Below are 24511 nucleotides of genomic sequence, written 5' to 3'. Positions count from 1 at the left end.
TGAGCTCTAGTGATCATACTATTATTATCTTTAATTTTCTTTTAATACAGCCAATGACTGTGAAGCTAATAAACATCATTTCCTTGGTCCTTAGAAAGCTAATATGTAGAATATCATTAAAGAGAAGTATTAGGCTCTAAATAGGAAGGGGGTATATAGGGCTTGGAATATTCTTATAAGTTGAATCAAACTAAAAAGCACTGTTCTCCCTCAAAATATTTTACTGAATTTAAAAGACCATTTCTGACAAACAGATAAATCCTTAATAACTGAAAAAAATGATAAGCCTCTACCAACAGGAGTGTAACACATGCGACTTACTCTCTTTGATTCTGCTGAACTATCACTTCTTGTTAAGCTGTGATCAAATGCAGATATTCTTCAGTTATACTCTTTTTCTCTTGTGCATTTAATTTTTATTTTTTTTGCAAAGTAGTGATTTACTTGGTTTATTCATTTAACAGTAACCTACCTGTGTTTTTTGTTTTGTGTTTTCTTATCATTTTTCCACTTCTTCACACTTTAAGATTAATTTCAAAAGTTCTGTTTTACAACTTTTGGTACTTTTTATATCTGTTATACGTACCATTACACAAGATTCACGTCTGAAGGCTTTGACTGGGGAGTTTTCAGCTGCAATTTGTCTGGGAGGTTGATTGTTATATGAGTCGTCCTTTGTCTCCTGAAACTTTTTTAGTTTCTCCTGCGTCATCCAAACCTGTTCATCATGAGGAGGATTTTGATAGCCTTTTTCATCCTCCTAACTATGTCCTGCCTTCCCATGCCTCTCCTTTAGAATCTATTTAAGCCTAACACTACTTTTTTTGGATATGCTTTTTTGGATGTGTTCATTTTCCTCATTTTCACTGATTTTGTATGATACTGTTTCTTTCTTGTTATCTGACATCTATCTTTAGAATACTTGGTTTTCTCTCCTTTCCCTGACATCAGAATTCATGCTGAGCATTTTGTCTCTCAGTGAGGGCTGTTGTTATCATGTCTCATCCACCATGGGTTTCTGATCATTTTGCTTTTGTTTATATGCAAGCTTATCAACCTCTTCTTGACTGCCAGCAGTTGGAGTCACTTTTACCAGTGTGGGAGCTCTTCCTGAAATTTTCTATTCAGATTTCCTGCTTTTGCCTTATCCTTACAACTCTCTTACACTATTTGTCCAACACACACCTCCTGTCTGATGCACTTCACCAGTCCCTTGAAGAGGGGATACTTTTTCCCTTCTTACCTCCATGTTGGTTCTTGTCCTCTTTAACCTTACCCTTTCACACGTGGTCTTGTTGCCATTGGGATCTTATTGGGAAGGCCATTGTTTTGCCACAGGTTCTGTTCATCTACCTTTCACTAATTTTTATAACTTGCAGATGGTTCCTTTTCTTAACTGGTTTGTTTTTAGAGATTTTCTTGAGTCTTTGGAGTCATGAGAAATTTGTAAGACCACATTCGACTCTTTAATATTTGATTGCTCGTTTGTCTCATTCTAATCCAATCACCTCCCCTTTTACTGTTTAAAAAGTATATAATTACATTCTACTCAACTTGAAATGAAGATGGTGTGAACCCTCTTTCTACCTAAGATTGGAAGCTGTTATCCTGATGCCACTTGTTTTGGGATGGGCATTGACCGACCATGCATGGTCCATCACACCCTGGCCACCATTTTATAGAGCACATCCATTTTAACTTTTCCCACATTCTTGTCTATATATGGTTTTTCTAAGTCTTTCTTCACTGGGATTGAGATTCATGTATATTCTGGTTCAGATTTGAACCCACCTGACCTTTCTCTTCCTTTTTAGTTGTGCTCCTCCCATTTTTAACCCTTCTATGGGACATCTATTTATATACTGGTCACAGAATATACCTCATACATAAGTGGTGCAGTCTTCTACATATGTGCCTCTTCCAATGGGGATCTCACTCTATGGCTGTTCTTTGGATGCTTTTGAAGGATACTTATATATCCAGTCATGCTACAGAAGGTCCTTTACAACTTGAATTACTGTAGTTTTTGTCTTGACGTTGGAGACTAGATGTAAACATTGGTTTTATGCTATTTATTTATTTTTTTAAACTTTGTTTTGTTTTACCTTAATTTCCTTTCATGAATTTTACTGACTTTACTTTTACCTTTTTACTGGACATTTGGCACAGATTGCTTACCTGCTTTGTGCCATAAAACACTAAATCAACCAACCAGTATAGGAGAGTAATAACTTTGGAAAGGACTGACATATTTTATGTAAAACAAACACTAGAGATAAGGTGAAAAACAATATTTAGAATTACTTACAAGACCTGTGAGTGAGTGCTTAACTATGGTGAAAATAGCTTGTAAGATCTGAAACGTGTTTATAGAAATTGTTTGAATAAGAAGGTAATTGTAACTTATTTACCATGTGCATTTTGGTGTTCTTTTTAGAAGAAAACTGTAAGCATGTAGAGCAAAAGTAGAAATGGTCTATTAGAATGGGAAATGCACTAAGTTTAAAATAATACTTAAAATAAACTTAATAACAAGAATATTTAATATCTTCTTTACGTGTAGATGTGACTTTATTAATTTGTTTAAATTTGTTAGTGGCTTAGATAAAATGCCTAAAGAGATGTTTAAATAGCAAAATAACAAGTTTGGTACTGGGAATGTGGTGTCAGATGATAAATACAAATTTAAATCAACTAGATTTGTATCTGAAATGCTGAATGCCAAATATTTTCTAGTTTTCATACATGATTTCCAGTGTGGGAGCTCTTCAAATTTTCATACATGATTTAGTTGTAAATGTCCTTTATACAATGCATTACATGAATCACGTTACCCAAAGCTCTCCACTTTGCCAACTGCTAGATGATTTATTGCCCAAGTACCAAGGAAAACCACAAATTCTGCTTTTCTACAGAAGCCATACGTTTTGGTTGTCAGACTTCACATCGTCACTTGTTTTGCTTTTGAATTTAGAGGTTGACGTTAACCCTGATGTTAATATTCTCGTTCATGCAGAAATTTTTACATCTCTTTCCATGTTCTTTGAAGGCTTTTTTCACCCATTATATTTCTGGTACACAGTGTAATTCCATGGCTGCATTGTCATCTCTCCTTAATTAGCATATTAGGGCTACTAATACTGAATCATCTGTTAGTGTCCCACTAGTGTTTCCTAGTTGTGTGGAGGATCAATTCATGGCATATTTGGCCTTTTCTTATATTGATGAAAAAAAACCAGGTCTTTTGCTCAAACTTATTAACTTTGAATAGTCGAACTTATTTGACTAAGGAACAAGATTTGCCTACTGTTCCTAATTGTCAAGAAACTTGTGCTGAACATATTTCACATTTTTCAGGTAATAACTATTTTAAGTCTTGAATTGATTTCTGTTACAATTGAGGATGCTAATGTTCTAATATTATGTTCTTGAATGTTTTGCCATGTGTAAAAAATCCCATTTTTTTTGTACATCACACTCATCATAAAGGTTACCTTTTAGCTTTGTTATCTTGTATAACACACCTTTCTTCACAAGTTTTGACTTCAAGATAAATTTTTTGAGGGAACATTTCATCTGATCTTCCTTTCTCACTAGTTTTCTTCCTTATGTGCTATGATTTGTGTCATTCTAAGACATTTTCTTTACCATAGTTATTAGTTATTGGTTATTCTTTTCACTTGTTTCTTGGCTTGGTTTGGTTCTACGTTTTCTATTGTGTAGTGAATGGTTTAGTTAGTCATTTCTATATTCACGTGACATTGTCTTCCACTTTTATATGGATTAGTAGATTCTTTTCGGCCTGTCATTTACTGAACCTTTTGTACACATTCAGTTTGAAATGTATCTTGAGTGAATCACTTAAGACACCAAATCTCAGTTCTAATTCTGTATTTTTTGTTTGTTTGATAAATATTTTAGGTGGAGTATTCATGATGAAACTTTGTAGAATGGATGGCAATTACATGTTGTGGAGACACAAGTGTAGAGGAAGACTTTCAAAACATTGTACTCTACACTTGTGTCTCCACAACAGGCAGTCTACAAAGTTTCAACTGTGTTTCAGTCTTTTGGGGTTCTGCATGAACACTGTTCAGTGGATTTTTCGACCATCTGTTTTGATATTTCAAGCTTTGGGTTTCCTGTGCACAAAGTTCTTTCTCCTTTACCTAACACCGAAGACTTCTTTTATGTTTTGGAAATATAGATTCACTTCACAAAGTTTTTTTTTTATATTGTGTTTTACATATGCTACATCCATTGGGATGTTGCTTCCAAATGTGCATTTTGCTGTAGATCAGTTATCTCTAAATGTTTACATTTTAGCATGTATCATTCCAGGTGTAATACAAATATTGATGAATTATTTCTTCTTGAGATTGTCTACTTCACGCTTTGTTTAATCTCCACCTTTTGTTTTTCAGTGGTTATGTGAATGATTGAGTTGTTCATTGATGGATGTCTTCACAATGGCAGGCATCCAATATTTTTCTATTCTACTGGTCTTCATATTTTAGATCTGACTCTACTGATAGTAGATGTCTGGTGTCAAAATTAAAAGAATCTGTTGCTTTTTTCCTGTCTTTTTTTGCCTTTTTCTGATAGTTCTAGCCAAGTGTCAGGTTTTTCTCATCACTCCATTTTGGCTGGCTCATCTGTAGTTTCTCCCATTATCTTATCTTTTTCTTGAAGAGCCAATCCCATTACCACTATGGGAACATCAATTAATCAGCCTTGGACAACTTTTTCTTTTTTTCACATCAGTATTGAATATCTAAAACCTAAAAGAACACTGTTGTTTTAATTTGTCATAAAAGGTGAATTCTCTTCACAGGTGTATCTGATGTTAAATCATTCTTGACAGTACTCATTTTTGCTCTTTATCAAATAATGTTGCAATATCTTCTGGATTTGGTACATTGTACAACACATATATTGTCTATATTAATCTTCTAAACAAATTGCTACCTTTTTGTGTATTTGGGCTCAGTCTTATGTTTCTTAACATCTTATTTTGAACCACAGATGTTCTTGTTCACTTTATCATCTTTTTCTCAAGCCATATTAGTTTTTCTTTTTTTACACTGCATGTCAACTTCTTTCCTCGCGTATATTTTGCGGTGCTTATCACTTATTTATGGGACTTTTTTCCATTGCTGTTTTTTATTTAGATATGTAAAGGTGTTCTTGAAGTTTTCAGTTTTAGCATACAGATAAAATTTAAATAAAGCAGTATAACTAGTTAATCATAATTTCCTCATGAATAAAATACAGAAGCATTCAGTATTAACAGAAGCTATCAGTTTTAACCACAGAATTACTAGTGTAAAGGAATTACTATTTCTAAAGACAAAAACTTTAATATAAAAAATATATATTCCTTCTAACTTTTATATCATTCTTTTTATAACAGGATCTTTTCACTGTGCATTATATTGGAAACCTCTTTTCTATAAAGTACATGATTTTCTTAATGTATTTGATTATAAACAAATTTCAGATTTGAAGGCAACTAATCTGAGGAGAAGACTAATCTATAAGTCAGAAGTGAAGGTAACTCTTCATCCAGAAAATGAGGAAGGGATTTTGTCACTACCACATCACCAACAGAAGTTCCATCTTTCAAGATTTGGCAATACTGTAAATCCTTCATGGCCAGGAAAGGTTTGTTACACAGGTTTTTTATCATCAAAGTTGTTGATGTTTAATTTCTAGGTTAAAAGAAAAGGGGAGGCTTTGGATTTCTATTGATGTGTATGTATGTGGGAGAGAATTTTTAGTTTTGGAAGATAGTAATTTAAACATTGTTTAGATTACTATTGGGGCTCATACTTACTTATCAAGTAATTAACAAGCTCATTAATTGATAAGTACATCATGCCTCCTACAATCTGTACAAGCAAAGGAAGAACAGGTAAATGCTTACAATAATTTTCAACCATTAAATTATTCTAACATGGAATTAATTTTACTGTTTTGCTTTACATTAATTTGCTGTTTTTTTCTTAAAGTAATTTTCAAATTCCCCTTGATTTTGTATGGTAAACCTATTTTGAAGCTTTGAAAAAATGTTTTATGATTAAAAATATATTTTCTCCTAAGTTTAATAAACATTTTCTACTTAACATATAGTAATAATATCAACTATGCACTACCATGTGATTACCTTTGCTGGTTTTTCAAACATATAGTAATCTCATACTAATAATTTGTACATCAAATAAATTAGTAATTAAATAATGCCTTCCTCACCCCTCCCTCAGTGGTGCAGGGGTATTTCTGTAGACTTACAATGCTAGAATCCAGGTTTTGATAATATTGGATGGAGAGCACAAATAACTGTGTAACTTTGTGCTTAACTATAAACAAACAAATAATTAAGTCATGAAAACATGTTCTACTCTCATGGTAAGGGTAATAATTTTTGTATTTGAATAAGATAAATGTAAAAATGATATTTAATAAAGTTTTGAGTCATTACATATTTCATATTTGCTATCTTATAAAATAGTAAACTTGTCCAATTTGATGACAAAGAATCAATAAGGATACTCAATATTTCAAAAAACAAAAAACTTAAGCAATTTCTCTGTCAAACCAATAAGCAGGTCTTTAAAAAAACTTCCTAGATGAATGTATTAAAAGAACTTCAAGAATACTAAACAAAATAAAGCTTACAAACAAAATTTGACATCCAGAAAAAGAAAAGGCCTAACAATTTTTAGAAACAATGAAGACATTGTCATCCAAAGAGCTAATAAAGGAAACTTAATTGTGATTTTGACAACCAAACAGTATGATTCCTTAATGGTAAGTATATTGAATGATATGTCTAAATGTACTCAATTAAATACTCACCTTAACTTAACATACAGCAAAATGTGGAGCAAATTACTTAAGATATTATTAAAAGAAAGATTATAGGTACTTTTGAACTTTATAATTTTTTGCATACAAACCAACCAAGGACACCAAAAACCTACAGTTTACCAAAAGACCATAAAAAATAACCTCAATTATGTTTTCCTGTAACTCTCTAAATTATAAACTTGTTAAATACTTTTTAATTGGAATTTTGAACCTCATGTTTCCAAACTAAATACACATAAAAAAACACTTCACACATCCTACAACACATGCATATCTTAGACAGTAATATCATATCTAGTTTTTATGTCATAAACCTATTCCCACAAACCATTTTCATTAAGCAATACAATATAGTGCAGAGATTATTTCACAATACCACAAAAAGAAAATTAACATAAAACAGAAACACCTTGTTCAGCTGCTTACAACTCATCAAATTTATTTGCTTTCGATAAATATATTTGTACTTTTTTTGAGTACAGACTTGTCATGGGAAATCCATTTTTAGGTACTTTGGCCACTATTTTTTTTTTTAATATACTGGAAATAAAGAGATGAGATTGGAAGTTATAGATATGAATGACCTTATGACACCATTTTTTTATTATTATTTTTTTTTAATTGGACATTTAGCTTTTTACTTTAAAACTTCTTCAGGAGCATTTGATTAAAATGGTTCCTGACAGAACAAAGCTTCAAATGGTTTAAATAATTTAAAATAATGGGTAATTATAGCTTTTACTTTATTGGTATGCTCCTGAAGAAGTTGAAAAGCCAAATGTTGAGTGCTGAATTAAATAAAAAATAACAAATTTGCATTATAAGATCATTTCTATTTATGATTAAAATGTCTTTTATACACTACTGTTCTTTACAGAAATTAAATAAGATTTGAAATTGTTGGATTTAACTCAAATTAGGTATTTGTAATGAATTTATAGGCTTTCCAATTGATTTTATTATTAAAGTTACCAGCTGTGTGTAAATATAAATAAATAGTAAAACAATGAAAGTAATATACATTTATTAATAGTGCTATATCTAGGAAGTTTTGATATTTTATCTTAATAAACATTTTCGTTAAATATTATGTATTGATGTTTTCACCTGTTTTAAAAAAATTTTACTTTCAACATTGAAAGAAGTATTCATTTAACTTGCACATGATGTAGACCTATAGGCAAAAATTATTTTGTTGTTGTTGTTGTTTTTTTAGATTTCACTATTGGTGATGTTAAGGTGATCAACATTATATTAAAATTGATGTTTTAAAATTTAACAAAGTAACATCTTTATTTTCATCAATAAAGATTTGATAGTTTCAGTAGATTGGCCTTGCACAAATTTATACTGAAGGGAAAACTCATGGGACACACTAATCATATTTTCATATTGTTGCTGGTTTTATACATGCATTTTGGCATGCACAACTATTTAGGATAAACAAAATAGCTTTCACTTACATTATTTGCACCTGAAAATAGGATTTCCTCTAGCTTTTCATATAGCAATTTATGTGTTAATTTTAAGTATTTAAACAGTTGTAACTCAAAAAATTTTTTAAATTGGATATTTTGTCACATTATGTGATTTGTTGGGTAATTTATTTCCTGCATAGGTGCTAAGAGTTTCATCTGTAAATAAAACAACCAACTTGTCTTCTAGAATTTTCCTGCTCATTCAAGAGAATAGCTAACTGTTTTCAATAAAAATATTATACAATTTGAGAATATATTATCTATTTCTTGATTTTAAAGTGTTTTCCATAGTGTTAGTACAGGCTTTGATTAGAACAATGCTTCAGGTGGTTTAATTGCTTAATAATAAAACACAGCATTGGAAGCAGTTATAAGAAAAACAAACTTACATACAAGTGGATAGTTCAAGGTTTGGCAACCCTTCAAAGAAGAAGAGCCATTGTTTAGTTTTCATATAAGACTAAAACATTTCAAGAACTGCAATATGCCCTAACAGTCTAATTTGAGCCTTCTATGGTATTTAAGGAGTTAGCTAGAATGTTAATAGTGCAACTCTATTCTAAATAAGAAATTGCAAATGTTGAGATTACATTTTTAACACCTGTTGTTGTGGAAAGATTCTCAGTTTTCTTCATGATACAAGTAAATCCTGAAAGCCACAAAATTCTTCTTAAAAGAGCTGTAGGTTTCCAACCCCAGAGGTAGTCCAAGAATTAGACTATTACCTACTAAGTGAGTAAATATGTAGATTTTGGATTTCTATAATTTCTATAAGCTATCACTTCAGTTTCTTTCATTGTGAATTCTGAAAGTATTTGTGTGATAAATTACATATGGTGACTTATACATGGTGACTTTGCAGAAAAGGTATCAACCAAATTATTGGTGGTAGGGTTGCTTTCTATTACCTGCTTTCAAACCTAGCTCTTAATGTTTTTTCACAGTGTTTTACATGGTTTAATTGAATGTCATTTGTTGCAGAAGGGTCAGAAAGGAAATTGATGTAATTTCAAGAAACAGCTCTTTGTTTGAGCCTTATGGTGGCTGTTGAAGTAAAAACTTCAGCTGAGTTTATGTAGTATTGCAATAGTGGTGAACATTTTTTTTTCTCACATTCCCTTCACTATCTGAGATACATAAGACTTTTGTATGTCTTTTTCCCACACCATGTGCATGTTGTTTTATGTAAAATTTAACTTTTTCTTTTATTTCTGGTATAAGGATAAGGCAATACCTATGATTATGGTTAACATTAACTTACATTAAAAGTAATTAATGCTCAGTAACAACAAGAGTGGAGGGGTTTATGAACCCATTCCTCATTAACGTTCTTATTTTCTTATCTATGATCTTTTTATATCTATTTTCCTTATGCAAAACAATAATTATTTTATTTAATTGGTTGCAGAAGTAGTCTGCTCAAACTGTACTTGTTCAGCATGAGTGTCTTATTGACTAGCTGATTAGAATGATAGATGCACACGGCTCCCAATGGTAGCATAATAATTAGCCAGTAAATGTTAAAATAATGCAATGATTGGAAAAGTTAAGATGTTTGCTTGTATGGTTTGTACGAGGCATGATGTAATTATCAATTAATGAAAATATATCTCATGATAGCTGGTAAGGGTATTAACACTTTTACCGAAAGCAGAGAACAACATTTTGACCTTCTTAGGTCATTGTCAGGTGTTTTCTTTTTTGTTAACATAAAGATAACATAGAGGGTCAAAACATTGTTCTCTGCTTTATTTTGGTAAAAGTGTTAATACCCATACCAGCTATCTTGAGATACATTTTTACTTCAAGTGGGTTTTTTGTCATTACAAATTGCATTTCAATTAGTGAATCCATTCAGATTTCCTTAATGTATTTTTATTACTGTTAGAGAAGTTAATGAACAATATATGTTGCTTATCCTCAGCAAGTGCTAAGGTAGGACAATATGCAAGAGGATAAAATGAACAGCTTATCCAATAAACATGAAACTATCTTCTGTTTTTAAGGTGTCATTACTTAAAAGCAACTATTTTAAATACAGTACAGCCTCAGTACATTGCCATCTGTTATAATACTTTCTTGGTCATAATGTTGTTGTGCCTTGGCTCTGAAAAGTTTAGTATCATCTGCTGCTTAATTCATCACCATGTGACTTTAGAGGCTAAACACATTACACCCTGTTACAAAATAAAGGAAAAACAAGCAGGAAGCTCCAAGTATAATGCCCAGAGATGTGAATATCAAGTTCAGATTCATTTGATCTGGCCTAATTAACATGTTTTTTTAAAAAACTATTATTTTAAGAATGTGCTTGTGGTTATGACAGTAATTGCATATTATCATTTGTTGTCACTTTTCTCTAAAATTTGTGCATCATGCATAGAATATGACAACACTGTCATATAACAGACAATATTTTGTATTTCTTTTGAGGGGTAATATTTAACTTTATGCGAGATCGATCAAAGCAACCCATCCACATTAGTACCATAAGAAAAGAAATAATTCTTAATTTCCTTTTATTTTCTTTCTGGAATGTCTGTAAATTATAACAGAAAAACACAACTGTTTTTCCTAAGTAGCTTAAAGCTTGTAACAGTATATATCTATTTATACTTAAATATGTACTACTCGTGAGTGTATCTCATAAAAACATTTATTATTGTTAATATTATAATTTATTTTCCTTGATTTAGCCTAAACTTTTTTAATTTTTTACATTTTAGTTAATCTTGTAAGAAAAAAGAATACACGAAAAATAAGAAATGAAAAATTTACCTGGGTGTTTTTGTATACTGCCAATGAAGCTTAACTCTAATTTTTTATACTGATAGTACTAATGCATTAAATATTTTTTATTTAATTAAATAATATACAAAAGAACACAGAATAATAACATGCAAAGAGGAAAAGATGCTTTATAACTATCACAGTTTTTCTGGCTTTCTAACTGTATGACAAAATCCCTTAATGATTCATTTAATCTAGTTGATGTGTTTCTCATGGAAATAAAGTTTTAACTGGAAGGAAAATAAACATTTCTTTGTACAGGAAACAATATAATAGAATACATTGTTTGATATAGAAAAATTTAGCTTTCAATTGGTTATAAATAATAGTGTTAAATGTCGGAGTGAAATGTTGGCAAGTTGAAAGAGAGGATGTGACAGGTGGGCATGGCAAGATGGTTCTGATTTTCTATGCTATGAAAATGTAACTTATGCTTTGCCTGAGTGATGATAACATTGTAATGAGTAACATATGGTAAATTTTGTACTTCTCTTGGAGAGGTGGTAAAAACAGAGAAGACGTAGACAACAAACATCACATTTCTCATAATAGGGGAGGTTGAGAAGTTTTAAAAACATTTCCTTAAAAATTATATGATACTAAATTTTGATTTATTATCTACATTCTAATATTAAATTTAATCATGTAAATTGATGATATAGTAGCTTTATTAAGATGAATAGGTTAATCATGTGGTACTTTCACATGCCTCTGTTTTCATGCAATCTGTTGTCATTGATTAAAGCTATTAAAAGTTGATGCTGGATAGCTGTGTGCAAACTATTTGCTGTTTAGTACAAAGCTTGAAGCAAGTTAGTTGTGCTTGCATTGTATGGGGTCTTTTGCAGTGCATAAGGTACATAAGGAACCAAATATTATGCATCCAAACAAATTCTCATATGTATGGGACCTGAGAGTTTGGGTCGTCTAGAACCCTGCTAGTTGTGATTGATTAGAAAGGATGTTTAATATGAGGTCATGCTAAGTTAATGGATTGGTTTTCTGGTATTGGGTTTTTCAAAGTGTGTGTAAGCTGTTAGAAACTAATTAAGTGACAGTGAAGTTTGTAGGGCTATCAGACTGCTAGGAATGCTGCACCCAAACTGAGGAGGCATAGGTCATAGGGATTTTATGATTTATGATAAATAGGTAGTAGTTTAGATACCAGGCCACAGGAGAATACACCAGGAGGCCAGGTCACAGTCTCAGAAGGGCTACAGGTACAGTATGGGACTAATATATGCAAAATGTAGCTCTTAAAACTGTTCTAGGAGCTTCAAGAATGAGCTTCAGTGGGCCACTGGAATGCATATCTCATGCTGATTGTTAGGAACAGTCTCCATGAGTCTGAGCTTATCTCAAGAATTCCAGTTAGAGCCCCTGTACTACCCCAAAGGCACTGAACAGTCTGGCTGGCATTTGTTCAGGAACATATTGCCTGTGTATCTTCAAATTATTGATGTGTGAGGGTGTTTAGACATGAAGGATATTAAAATTTGGCTTTTAACACTGTACATCATTATGTCTTTGGAGGGGGATGGGATCAAGATCAAGAATAGCATCTACACGTAGGAGTGTATGGATCTGTAAGTGGCAGATGAAGGATTCCTGATGGAAAGATGCCACATATTTGAGATCCTGCTACCCACAGTTCATGTTTTGCTGATGTGTTGTTATAGATGGGTTCTGGTATCAGCAGGATAATGCCCATTCTCACACTGCCAGTATCACACAACAGTTTTAAAGGATGAAGGAATAGAGATACTAGACTGCCCTTCTAAGTCAGCAGATCTAAATACAAATTACCATGTGTGGATTTGGTAGGGAGAGCCATTAGAAACAGACAGTCTGCTTATATGACTGTCCAGGAGCTCGGAGCAACCCTCTTCCAGGATTGGACTGTATTTCCCCATCAAATTATTCTAATTGTCTTCAGAATGATGGGGAATAGGCACAGAGAAAGTAGGAAATAATAGAGGATACCTACTGCCTACTAAACATGCACTTTGCTAAGTTTGTTCATTTTAATATATTATTTTGTTTTTGATATTTGTGCAGCTGAATATTGACATTTCTGTTAATTATTTTTTGTTGTTAGTTGTACCTTAACATTTTACTTGCACAGTATTCTTTACTTAAGATACTTGTAATAAGCAAGTTTAATCATTAGTGAATATCTCTGTGGTTCTTCTTCATATTTGGAAAAAAAAAATCAAAACCTCATTTGCCTTTAATTTTTATATGTAGTGTTTGTTGATTTATAAAACTACAAAATTTGCTATCTAAAACAATATGACTTCTGTAATGTTATTAAGTGAATGTACACATTTTCCATCTATTGGACTGCCTCTGTATAGGAGAGGTAATGTGTACCATAATCCCAAATTTATTATGTTTATATGGCAACCTTTTAGTAAGAAGTAGAAGTCTGTTGTACGTAAGAAATCAAATGTGTTAAAGTATTTGTACTTAAGATATGTATGTGAATTGACAGAGTCAGTCTGACCTAGACTCTGACAAGTTGAAGTACAATGTGATTTTCACATGAAGAATAAAAATATTTTTTTACATTGTAAAATTTCATATTGTATTTGTCACCTGCTAGTACAGCAGTAAGTCTACAGATTTACAACACTAAAATCAGGGGTTTGATTCCCCTCAGTTTGCTCAGCAGATAGCTCGATGTGGCTTTGCCAAAAAAGAAAACATAAACACCTGTTGTATTTACATAACCTGTAGAACCTTCTAAATGAATATCAACAGTTTTGTGCAGTATCACTGCAAATTAAATCTTGTGTGTTTATTCTAACACAAACTGTTGCAAAATCAGCAATGTAATGTAAAATTATAAGTTAATAATCATTATCTTGAAATTCATAATATTGTGTTGAATGACATTATGTGCAGGGATATGGCATACACTCTTGTAACTTTCACTTGAGCTTGTAGAATTAGGATTAATCTGTATTGTGCATCTTCCTTAGCCATTTGAACAAGCTGCTTATTATTATTACACTCCCTGTATTCTAAATATAAAATAGCATATAATTGGTTACAGGGAAGGTGACAGAATTTTTATTGTAAAACTATTATTTTTTAGATTAAAAAAATAGAATTACAAAAAAAAAATTATGAGATTACCAGTATTTTCTAAAATTTGACACAAATGTTTTAGTCAGGAAATTTTGAGACCACCAACCTGTGGGATATTTTTCTTAATTATGGCTCTCCAATGATTAGTTTTTATAGTTATGACTTTTAGACTAATCTGAATGACTTTATAATAAACCTGTATATTAGTTTTTATCTTCTCTGTGTTTTATGAATACTTGGAATATGTCATTTTTAGCCTAAGTTAGCATACTATTATGTAAACTGTATAATCAAAACACATTTTTCAATTACTAAATTTTTACATACTTTTGCTTTTAGCACCAGAGACAGTAAGTCTTTGGTATATTCAAGTAAAACTGAGCAATGAGATAGGTCCACTTAATAACAAGAGATTCAACAAGGTATTTGTTATGGATTAATGCTGATTCTCTGAATAACTTGAGTTGATAGGAACTAAATTATAATAAAAAAGACAGTGTAAAATATAAGTAAACAATTATTAATTCACAAAGGCAGAGTGTGCATTTGCTTTATGAACACATGATGATCCCTTCTACTGGATTAGATAATTCAGAAATGTTACTTATCTCTTTTTCCACTATGAGCTGTTACCTTGCATGAATCTGATGTTAATCTCTTGTATATACCACAAGCCTTAAACTCCCACTTACACGTGTCTACATAACCATCGTAATACTGTAGCCCTCCACTAGTAAGTTGGCACCACAACCTCTATGTTTAGTAATCTTAGTGAACACTAGCATGTGATATTTGTCATATTATATTCTCAGAACTGCCTGTGTTCAGATATATACTCTTCAAAACAAGAAATGCAAAAGGGATATTTTTGTTATTTTAAAGAGAAATATATGTAATAACGTTAGAAGCTCAGAGTATGTAATGCTACACGTGTTAAGGCACTGATTGTCAGACCAAAATGACAATAAAAGTTGTGCGCTTTGAAAACAGAGGAAAACATCGGATTTTTCGCCAAAACGCATGCGTGTCCAATAAATTTGTTTGAGAGATCTGCATGTTCTGCAAGTGCAACATGTGTAAAATCCCTATAAAAGTGACAGGTTCGCTTGGAAGCAGGCGAATCTCGATCAGTTGTTGCCAGAGCTGTGAATGTCCACCCAAGCACCATCACAAGGCTATGAAATCATCACCAACAACATGGATCAACTTGTGACCGTCCACGATCTGGCAGACCTCGTGTGACCACGCCCGCACAAAATCGCAACATCCTGTTACATCACCTTCGGGATAAGATCACCACTGCAACGTCTACTGCCTCAACCATACCAGGGCTGCGTAGGATTTCCGATCAGACCATACGCAACCATCTACGAGATTCTTAGGCTCCGTGTGCAACCCATCATGGTTGAATTCCTAACTAAACTTGATGAAAACTGTTTCACAGGTCCAAATTTGTGCCATTCCCAATTGCTGAATGAAGCCTAGGGTCTATGTATCTAAACTTTAGACCAGGTATTGTACATCTTGCTCAGAATTCACCCATTTCAAGTAGTTACTTGTCTGAAATACTTCAGGGATGGTTTAGCTCCTTACTCAGTAGTTGTTACTGGCTGCTTGCCAGTTCACTTTGTGTGACTGCCAGGCATCACCATGATCAATGGTTGTTTTTGCAGTACACCTTCCACCATAGAGAACCTCATCACTAATCTGCTTTATCATTTTATGCTCACTGTCTAACTTATAGGTGGGATTGGTCCTGTTGGCTCCTTAAGTTTCCCCTCAGTAGCATTAAGGAGCTTAAACCAGGGATAAGATTAGATTACTCTGGCTGGCAAAGGTTTGGAACCACTATACAGATCATCCCATGATTCAGTCTCAGACTTGCAAGGTACCACAACAATCCTTATTTGTTTGAGCTGTACTTGCACCAGCTGTAAGGAAACAGAGGTTACAGATTTTTTCAGCATTAGCAAAGGTCCAGTGTCTTTGAGAGGATTTCTCTTAGACCAGACAGCTCTCTTGTACAATTGCTTACATTTGGACATTGTCTCTTCTTTATAGTTGTCAACCCCAACTGTGAAAAATGATATGATTTTAATTGTGAATGTTCTTAAACATAGTATATAAGCACAAGATTAAGGAGCAATACACATATCAGTAGAATACAGCAAACTCTGCAATAATATATTCTGTTAGTGTGGAACTAAAAGTTATTCTTTACTTTCCACTCCATTGTATTGTCAGATAAATTTGAGTTAAACTTAGAGCTGTGGGTTTACTGATATATTTATTACAAAATAGTGCTGAACCTTTAAGTACCTGAGCTCATGAAAATGAAATAGAGACTGGACACAATGTGTAAAATACAAGCAAAAAATTATTATTAGTTCCAAACACTGTGTGTGTGTTTCATAGACATGAGACAATCGTTTTTACTTGGCCAGTATTTCCTTTTAAAACTGATCAGTCCAAAATGATCTTCCAGACAGAAGTAATTTATTACATTGCAGGTAGAATTACCCAACACACCTGGTAGTTTTCACATGACTAGTCATTCTAATTTGAGCATTGGAGATACCATCTAAATTAGCATTGAAGGACTCTGTTGTCAACTTTCTTACACAGTGTGAGTTTTTGTTTTATTGGCACAAGACTGTTGTTTCTACTGAAACAATTTTCTTTCAGAACCGATCAGGTTGGAATCTATCAAACTCTTTAAGTTCAACATTTTTGACTTCACAGGTAAATCAGATATGCCTGGAACAATTAATGATCATTCTCATTCAAACACAGGGGAGGATGTAACCTCAAGATACGAACCTATCTACTTTAAGGGATACTGATGTTTAATGTTTACCTTCTTGTATAACAAGCAGCATAACATCCATGCTACCAATGGGCAGAAAACTGACACAAACTTGGAAATAGACGATAAGTTTATAATAATAATAGTATAGTAATATAGAAAGGCAGAAGTTCTTGATGTATTTAAATTCCACAGTTTTATGACAGTTCAGTGGCTTTATTTTCAAATACTTATTATATAAACTTGACTGCATGCTTTTGTTACATTTTTTAAAATTCAAAATAGTTTTACTGTATAATTTTTCAGGCAGTTTATTAAACTAGTAGAATCCTACATTTATGGTTAATTCAAAAGTTTGAAATATTAAATTGCTGCTGTGTTAAAAATGTGTTTTATAGGTATTGTGTACCTAGTAACATGCAACTTCTATATTATATTTATTTGTTGTTGTTGTTAACTTCTATATTATCTTTATTTGTTGTTGGTGTTCATCAGACCTAAGCAATGCATGATCTAGTGGTTCACCTGTTTGCCAATCCATGGGTCCATGGTTTGCTTCTTGTAGTTTGAGCTTTGCAGTTAACTTGATTAATTGATTAATCAGCTGTTTGTGAGAATTGTATCAATGAGTGTCACATTTATTCTTTTGTTTTAAATATACTATGAATTTATTTTATATACATTGTACTTGTGTTATGTTTGTAACACCACACATACTTTCCAGAATGTTTGTCTCAAGTGGAAGTTGTGACAGACATTGGGAGATCTTAAACAGTATTCGTCATGCACTCGGTTATGCTAACCATGTGATAAATTACAAATATAATGCACTGATTGATTTTTAAATAAGTAATAGAAAAATTTATAAAGTAATATAACATTAAAATTTGCAAGTATCAATAATATTATGTCAGATAAGAGAAAAAAAACAACATTATGTTTAAATTACTTCGTAATTGATCTAATAGAAATAGGCTGCAATTGCAATATCGCCTTAAAAGGCCTAGAAAAATAAATATTTTTGATAATTCAGCTAACCATGGAAAAAAATGTCTTGATCCTAGGAGTATTAAACCTTTTCTTCCAAAAATGCTCAGAGAATAACTTTTTTTGTTGTTGTTGTTGAACTACGACTTTTTCATCTTTGTTATGGCTGGTATGGGTATTAAAACTTTAATTTTTACTTCAAATGGGTTTCTCATCATCACAAATTTATTGAATTCATCAGTAACTTCCATCTTAAAAGCACACGCTACATGTACATTGATTTGATATCCTCTTTGTTGTCTTCAGGAGCAAAGTAGACATTGTAATAAATGTATATAAAAATATATTAACAAGATAGATGAAATGATATCCAGTTATTTAACATGAGTTGAAACATGCAGTGTTCTATGCACTATTAATTTATGTTGTAGCACACTTAATGAGTTTTACAAATTTACACCATTGTATTTGACTTTTTAGTTTAAGTGACAAAAGGAAGTATCATGCTAATTCAGTAATGACAAGAACTGAATATTATCAATCAAGATTATCAAAACAATATATCTAAAAACAGGCTAATATTTTATCATTAATGTCCTGCTCTACTGAGCGTATATATAGTTTCTACAGTGGCTTTCATATCATATAGGCCCGGATGGCCAGGTGGGTTAAGGCGTTCATCTTGCAATCTGAGGATTGTGGGTTCGAATCCCCATTGCATCAAACATGCTCACCCTTTCAGCCATGGGGATGTTATAATGTGATGGTAAATCCCACTATTTGTTGGTAAAAGAGTAGCCTAAGAGTTGGTGGTGGGTGGTGAAGACTAGCTGACTTTCCTCTAGTCTTACACTGCTAAATTAGGGATGGCTAGTGCAGAAAACCCTTCTGTAGTCTTGCTCGAAATTCCAAAACAAACAAACAAAAACAATTTCATATCCTACATATTGGCTATAGCTGACTTATCTGGAATGTGAAGGTATATTTTTGCTTTCAGTTTTATAATAGTGTATAGATATACGTTTTAAAGCCTAGTTAAAATGCTGTTTGAAAAAAAAGATTAATATATTTAGTCATTAATTTTTAATCTAATGTCAGTAGAAATTTTAGTATTATAAATAGTTATTATTTTAGTGGTTACTAATATTGTATATTTTTTCAGTTGGATATTATTGCCTTCATTGTGGATAATTTGAGGTTTGAAGTAAGGACACATAGATTATGCAGCAGCAGTCACTTTTTTGTTTCAGTACCTCTATGTGTTTTACTTAAAGAAGTTCACAATAAGAGGCAAGTATAACTATATATTATTATTTAAGTGTATGATTATAGTGCCATAATTTATCTATAATTTTGCTGATTAATTAATACTTACAGTTTTTTATTTTAACCTGAGATATTTTCTGAAAGGATCCTTTATTGGTAATTTTTAATCTTATTTTTTATCACAGCTGTAAAATAGCCACTTAAGATATCATTAAGATATAAGTGTGAGAAAAACATTGTTTAATTGCTACTTATGTGTATTTTCATCATCCAGTGGTTCACCAATAAGTCTGAGAGTTTTAATGTTAAAAATTAGATTCAGTGTGTAGCTTTATGCTTAATGCCCAACAAATAAAAAATAAATGTCTGTTTTCCACTAATAAGAGGTTGTGAATATCTTGTACATAGTACATATATAACTTGTTAAGTTTGTATTATTTGTATTTAAATGTATGTGTAAAAAAGAAACACAACTTCTAACATTTAACGTAACATATAAATAAGTGGCTTCCAAATAGTTTGGGTAAGTTTTGTAATTATAGGAGAAATGAAAGTATTTTAAGCATTTTTTTCTTTTTTTTTTACTGAAGAATGTTAGAAGAATAATTATTAATATTACTGATACTTATTCTTTAAGCATTTATATTAATACAAAACTTATTAGTGATAAGTAAGGGGCAACTGTAACATATATGTACACACACATAATAAAATTCAGTGTGTATGTGTCATATAACTTCTAAACTACTAACACACTGACTTTTAAATGGTACTAAACAAATCGTCTTGGTCCTAAGGTTTATACAAAAGTAACATTTTTCACTCCACTCCTTGAAGAACCTGGATATTTCCCCAAAACTCCTTCTCCTAAACTGCTTGACGCAGCAAATGATTAGTATTGGCTCCAAGATTTGCATAAAGGTAAAACTTTGCCAAATGCCTACAGAAATTTCCCAAAATCATCTCCCTAATTTAGCATTGATTTACATTGGAGAATGTAAATAAGTATGGCTACTAATTCCTGTTGTACCTTGGTTAAAGAAATTATATTTTGCATTATAGTGTCACTGTGAATGTGGGTCATAGGCTCATGGGTTTACTGTTAAGAATAATAAGATTCAGTGTCTTGTAACTCCTCTTAAATTGGTGTTTGTACCAGCTTCTAAATGACACCAAATGAATCATCTCAGTCTTGGGATTCTTACAAAGGTAACATCTTTCATTCCACCCCCTTAGGTAACCCATGGATTTTCTGAAAGTTCTTCTCCTTAGGTATTGATCTCACCAGATTTTAAATTGTGCCAAATGAATAATCTCAGTTCCAAGGTTTGCACAAAGGTAATCATTCTCACCCTACCCCTTGATGCACTCAGAAAGTTTTTAAAAAACCCTTATCTTAAACTGCTAGATCCACCAACTTTTATTTGATGCTAAATGAATTTTCTTGGCTCTGGGGTTTGTGGAAAAATAATACTTTTCACTGAACTTCTTAATAAACTTGGATATTTGGCAATAACACTTTTACAGGATTCTGCAAAAGCAGCCCCTAAATTTGGCATTGATTTGCATTACATCACATAAAGAAGTATGCCTACTAATTATCATTCATACCTTGGTGAAAAATTAAATTTCTATTATAATGGCAATAATTATTAAACTAAAAATGGGCATTAAATGTGCCTTATAGCAACCCTCTAAATGTGGGCTTAAGGCCCACAGGTTTGCTGGGCATACCCCATGTCCATTGTAGGCAGTTGTTTGCTGTCTTTTCTGTCCTTTTGGTTTGATATAAAATATTAGCTATATTTTTACCACATATTATAATAATAATAAAAATCATAAGAAGATAGATAAACAATACACATATTAACATAAGTAGGATGAATGGTATTAAAAACAGCAAAATAAACATTTTCATTATCAAAACAAGCCTTAACAACTACAACAGAAATGCTGCATGTATTAAAATTATTACGAGGTCATAGGTTATAATGTGAAATATAAGATATGCCCTGGATTTTGGAAGTGAATGGAGATGTAGGATCCACATAGCAGTGGGGATACACCCTCTACCATTTTTACTTCTGATCCCTAATTTTACATGCTAAAGAAAAATAATATACATAAGTAATAAAAATAAGTTAGGACAGTGAGGTGTAGATGTTCAAGCTCACATGTCCAACATGAATGTCACCCTTCACTGCTTGCAGGCAGTTGTGGAGCAGTGACTGCTCTCCAAAGGAATGTAAAATGAAAGAAAAACGAAAATAAACAAGGCCCTACCACTGGGGTCATGTAAGGGAATGTTACCTCTCGATGCCAGCATTTTAGCCCCATTATAGTAGTAGAAGTTGAAATTAATAAATTAATATTATTTAATATCAGTAGACAATTTATATAAGTATAAAACCCCAACCAACTCAACTAGTATAATACCCAACCTCCACCTATTATGAGAGCTTTTTTATCTATGTGCAATAATGGTGTTAAAACATGCAGACAGTAGGGCCAAGATATATATATATATCTATATATATTTATATATATATAAATAAACTAATTTAAAACTCAGAATATTTATTAAGAATTTCAAACAAATGATTTTTAAGTTTTATTTTATTATTTTTGTGTCATATTTGTATTTACCAGAAAAAAATATGTTAATAATTTTATTTAATGTTTCTGCATTAAGTTTATTAGATATTGTATCAGTATTTCAACATTAATAATAAAATATTGTAATTTATTACACATTTTCAGAATGTGTGCAATTATGGAGCTATAATAGTTATACAAATAGTGTATTACCATTAGGAGAGGGTAGGTCATAAATTGAAAAAAAATTTTTTTTTCCTTTTATCAAAAACATTGAAATTACTATCATGATTAATTACTTAAATTTCTGTATATAAATAATATATTTGTACTTCAGAAATAGTAGTGTTTTCTATTTCAAATGTTATTGTATAAGTAGCATTGATAAAATTATTTATCTCAGGATTATTTACACTAATTAAATCATCAGTATATCTAAGTTAAAACAAAAATTTCAATACTTATGTTGTTTCCAATCAACTTCATCAAACGTATATATATGTATATAAACTAGCTATATAATTAAAATAGTTAACTCCCATTGGAAATCCTATAAGTTATTTAGAAATCTATTGACATTAAAAAAATGTAATTATTATAAATCCAGAAACTTAATACATCTATTATATTTTTGGAGATAAAAATTTTCTTTATTTTAAATAATATGGAAGGGTTACAGGATTTTTCTATTAATAAATTATAGACAAACCCTGCTGAATGAGTTCCACACTGTAATCAGTTAGTTATATAGTAGGGAAGTTATGTTCTGTGAGTGTAGATAATGTGATATCCTCCTATTTGTCAATCAATGACAACAGAGGAAGATGTCAGAATGCAGTTTATCCTTTCAGTTTGGAGCCCTCATTATACTGTCACGTGGATGTAGGTACTCTGTAGACATGTTTTGGATTTAGAGTGAACTGATTAATGCAAGTCCTCATACATATTTTAGGTTATCTTTTTTCCTCCCTCAAAGTCTCTGTCTGTATTTTGGGTCACAGCAGTGTTACATAGGATTGTTCTGGTTCTGTCCTTGGCTTGTTCCCTTTTTTTCTGAGGATGCTATTGCCATTTGAATGTTCCCAGCCTGTCTGACAGTTTTGTGAGAGTTGATTGTATGTAATAAACATTGTTTTGATATCAGATGTCAAGTTCATGTATTGATAGCTCAGAGTTGATCCTCTTATCATACCCAGGAATAAGAGTGCTTCCCAGTTACGTGGTTTCTGGGTGTGAGGGGAAAATATGTATGATCCTCATCCTATCCTTGCATAGATGTGAGTACCCTGTGGGCAGGTTTTGCATATAGTCAGCTTACTGAATATGATCTGCTGCATCCTATCCACTCTACACCTATGGAAGCATTTTTTGTTTTTTCACCTTTCTCATTGTGGAATTTATGATCTTCTTTGCCTCACTCGTAGGAAACTGTGATTGTGATCAGATCCTTTCATGACTTCTTTGCTCCCATGGACTGAGATATGTCCAACATCATATAAATAGTACTGCAGATACTCTCATGGATCCTCATGGATTGCAGAATGACAAGATATGCTTCTACTATGGCTTGTGTGATTTTATGCTCTTCTGTGGTCCATGACTGTCTCAGAAGTATACCTTCCTGCTCAGAGCAGCTTATCATGGGCCATTTACTTTGACATTTGGTTCATGCCATTTCATTTGCCAGGGAAATAGCTTCTGTTCATGGATATTATCCACCACAAACATCTCCAGTTTCTTTTCATTGTTCTCATGTGAGTTACACTAGAACTGTAGTTGGGTTATAATGTGACTGGTATAAGCCTTTGAGTCCTGTACAATCTGTCTCATAATATTGCCAGCTGTAACACCACTATGATATCCCCTTTTGTGTGTGTTTCTCTCACACAGATGTGGATCTTAAGGGAAAGAGCATGGACACAGCCATTCTTAGTGCTTTAGACAGTGGAAGATCTTTCTGAATTGTTGACTATAATGGCATAGAAGTTGTGAGCTTTCAAAGAATTGGCAAAAGTCTTAAATCCTAGAAAAGGACTTATCCTGGATTTAGTAATGTTTTAGACAACCATCTACCTTCAACAACATACTCTTGTTCACAAGCCATTTTAGTTGTGTAAAATTACATTTCCATCACTAAAAAACATTTTAACTTCAAACTACAAGAGTTCAAGTAAAGGGCAGTAAACACTAGCACAAATAGTGAACTTTGCAATATGGCATTCTCACAAGTTACTTTTAGATATATTTAGGTAAAAAAAATGAATATGTCTTAAAGCAATAGAACAGATCTACTTTAATAACAGAACAAGGAAATGTTTTATCTGTCAACAACTAAGTCACAAGAGTGAAAGGTATAGAAAGATAGGACACAAAGTGAAAGAAGAATTAAACACAAATATTGTTTGTGTATTCGCTTTTTGTTATGAGAGAATTTCTTTTACTAGATTTTTACCTACGACTGATAAAGCTGAATCATTATACTAGGCTGACTTAATCCAATATTTTTTACGTAGCAAGAAACATTATATTTACTCATACTGACTAGCACTTCGTGTGACTAGTCATTCACATTCAAATGTAGGGGAGGCCATATCCTCAAGATATCACCTGAACACTACCATTGAAG

General features: G+C 32.0%; 1 protein-coding gene across 20 annotated transcripts in view; it reads left to right on the top strand.

Annotated features, from left to right (window-relative positions):
- Positions 1–24511, top strand: part of LOC143230323 (uncharacterized) — a 120227-nt gene that overhangs the window by 25508 nt on the left and 70208 nt on the right. For all 20 annotated transcript variants that reach the window (XR_013016391.1, XR_013016392.1, XM_076463658.1 and 17 more), the window contains 2 exons: positions 5501–5664; positions 19187–19314. Coding sequence is in view for 18 of the 20 variants with exons in the window: in XM_076463658.1 (XP_076319773.1) it covers positions 5501–5664; positions 19187–19314 (292 nt within the window). In the remaining 2 variants the exon portion in view is untranslated. The remainder of the gene's footprint in view (positions 1–5500; positions 5665–19186; positions 19315–24511) is intronic.

Source organism: Tachypleus tridentatus, chromosome 10 (assembly GCF_004210375.1).
Source record: "Tachypleus tridentatus isolate NWPU-2018 chromosome 10, ASM421037v1, whole genome shotgun sequence".
Lineage (NCBI taxonomy): Eukaryota > Metazoa > Arthropoda > Merostomata > Xiphosura > Limulidae > Tachypleus > Tachypleus tridentatus.
This window is presented reverse-complemented; position numbering and strand designations above follow the sequence as displayed.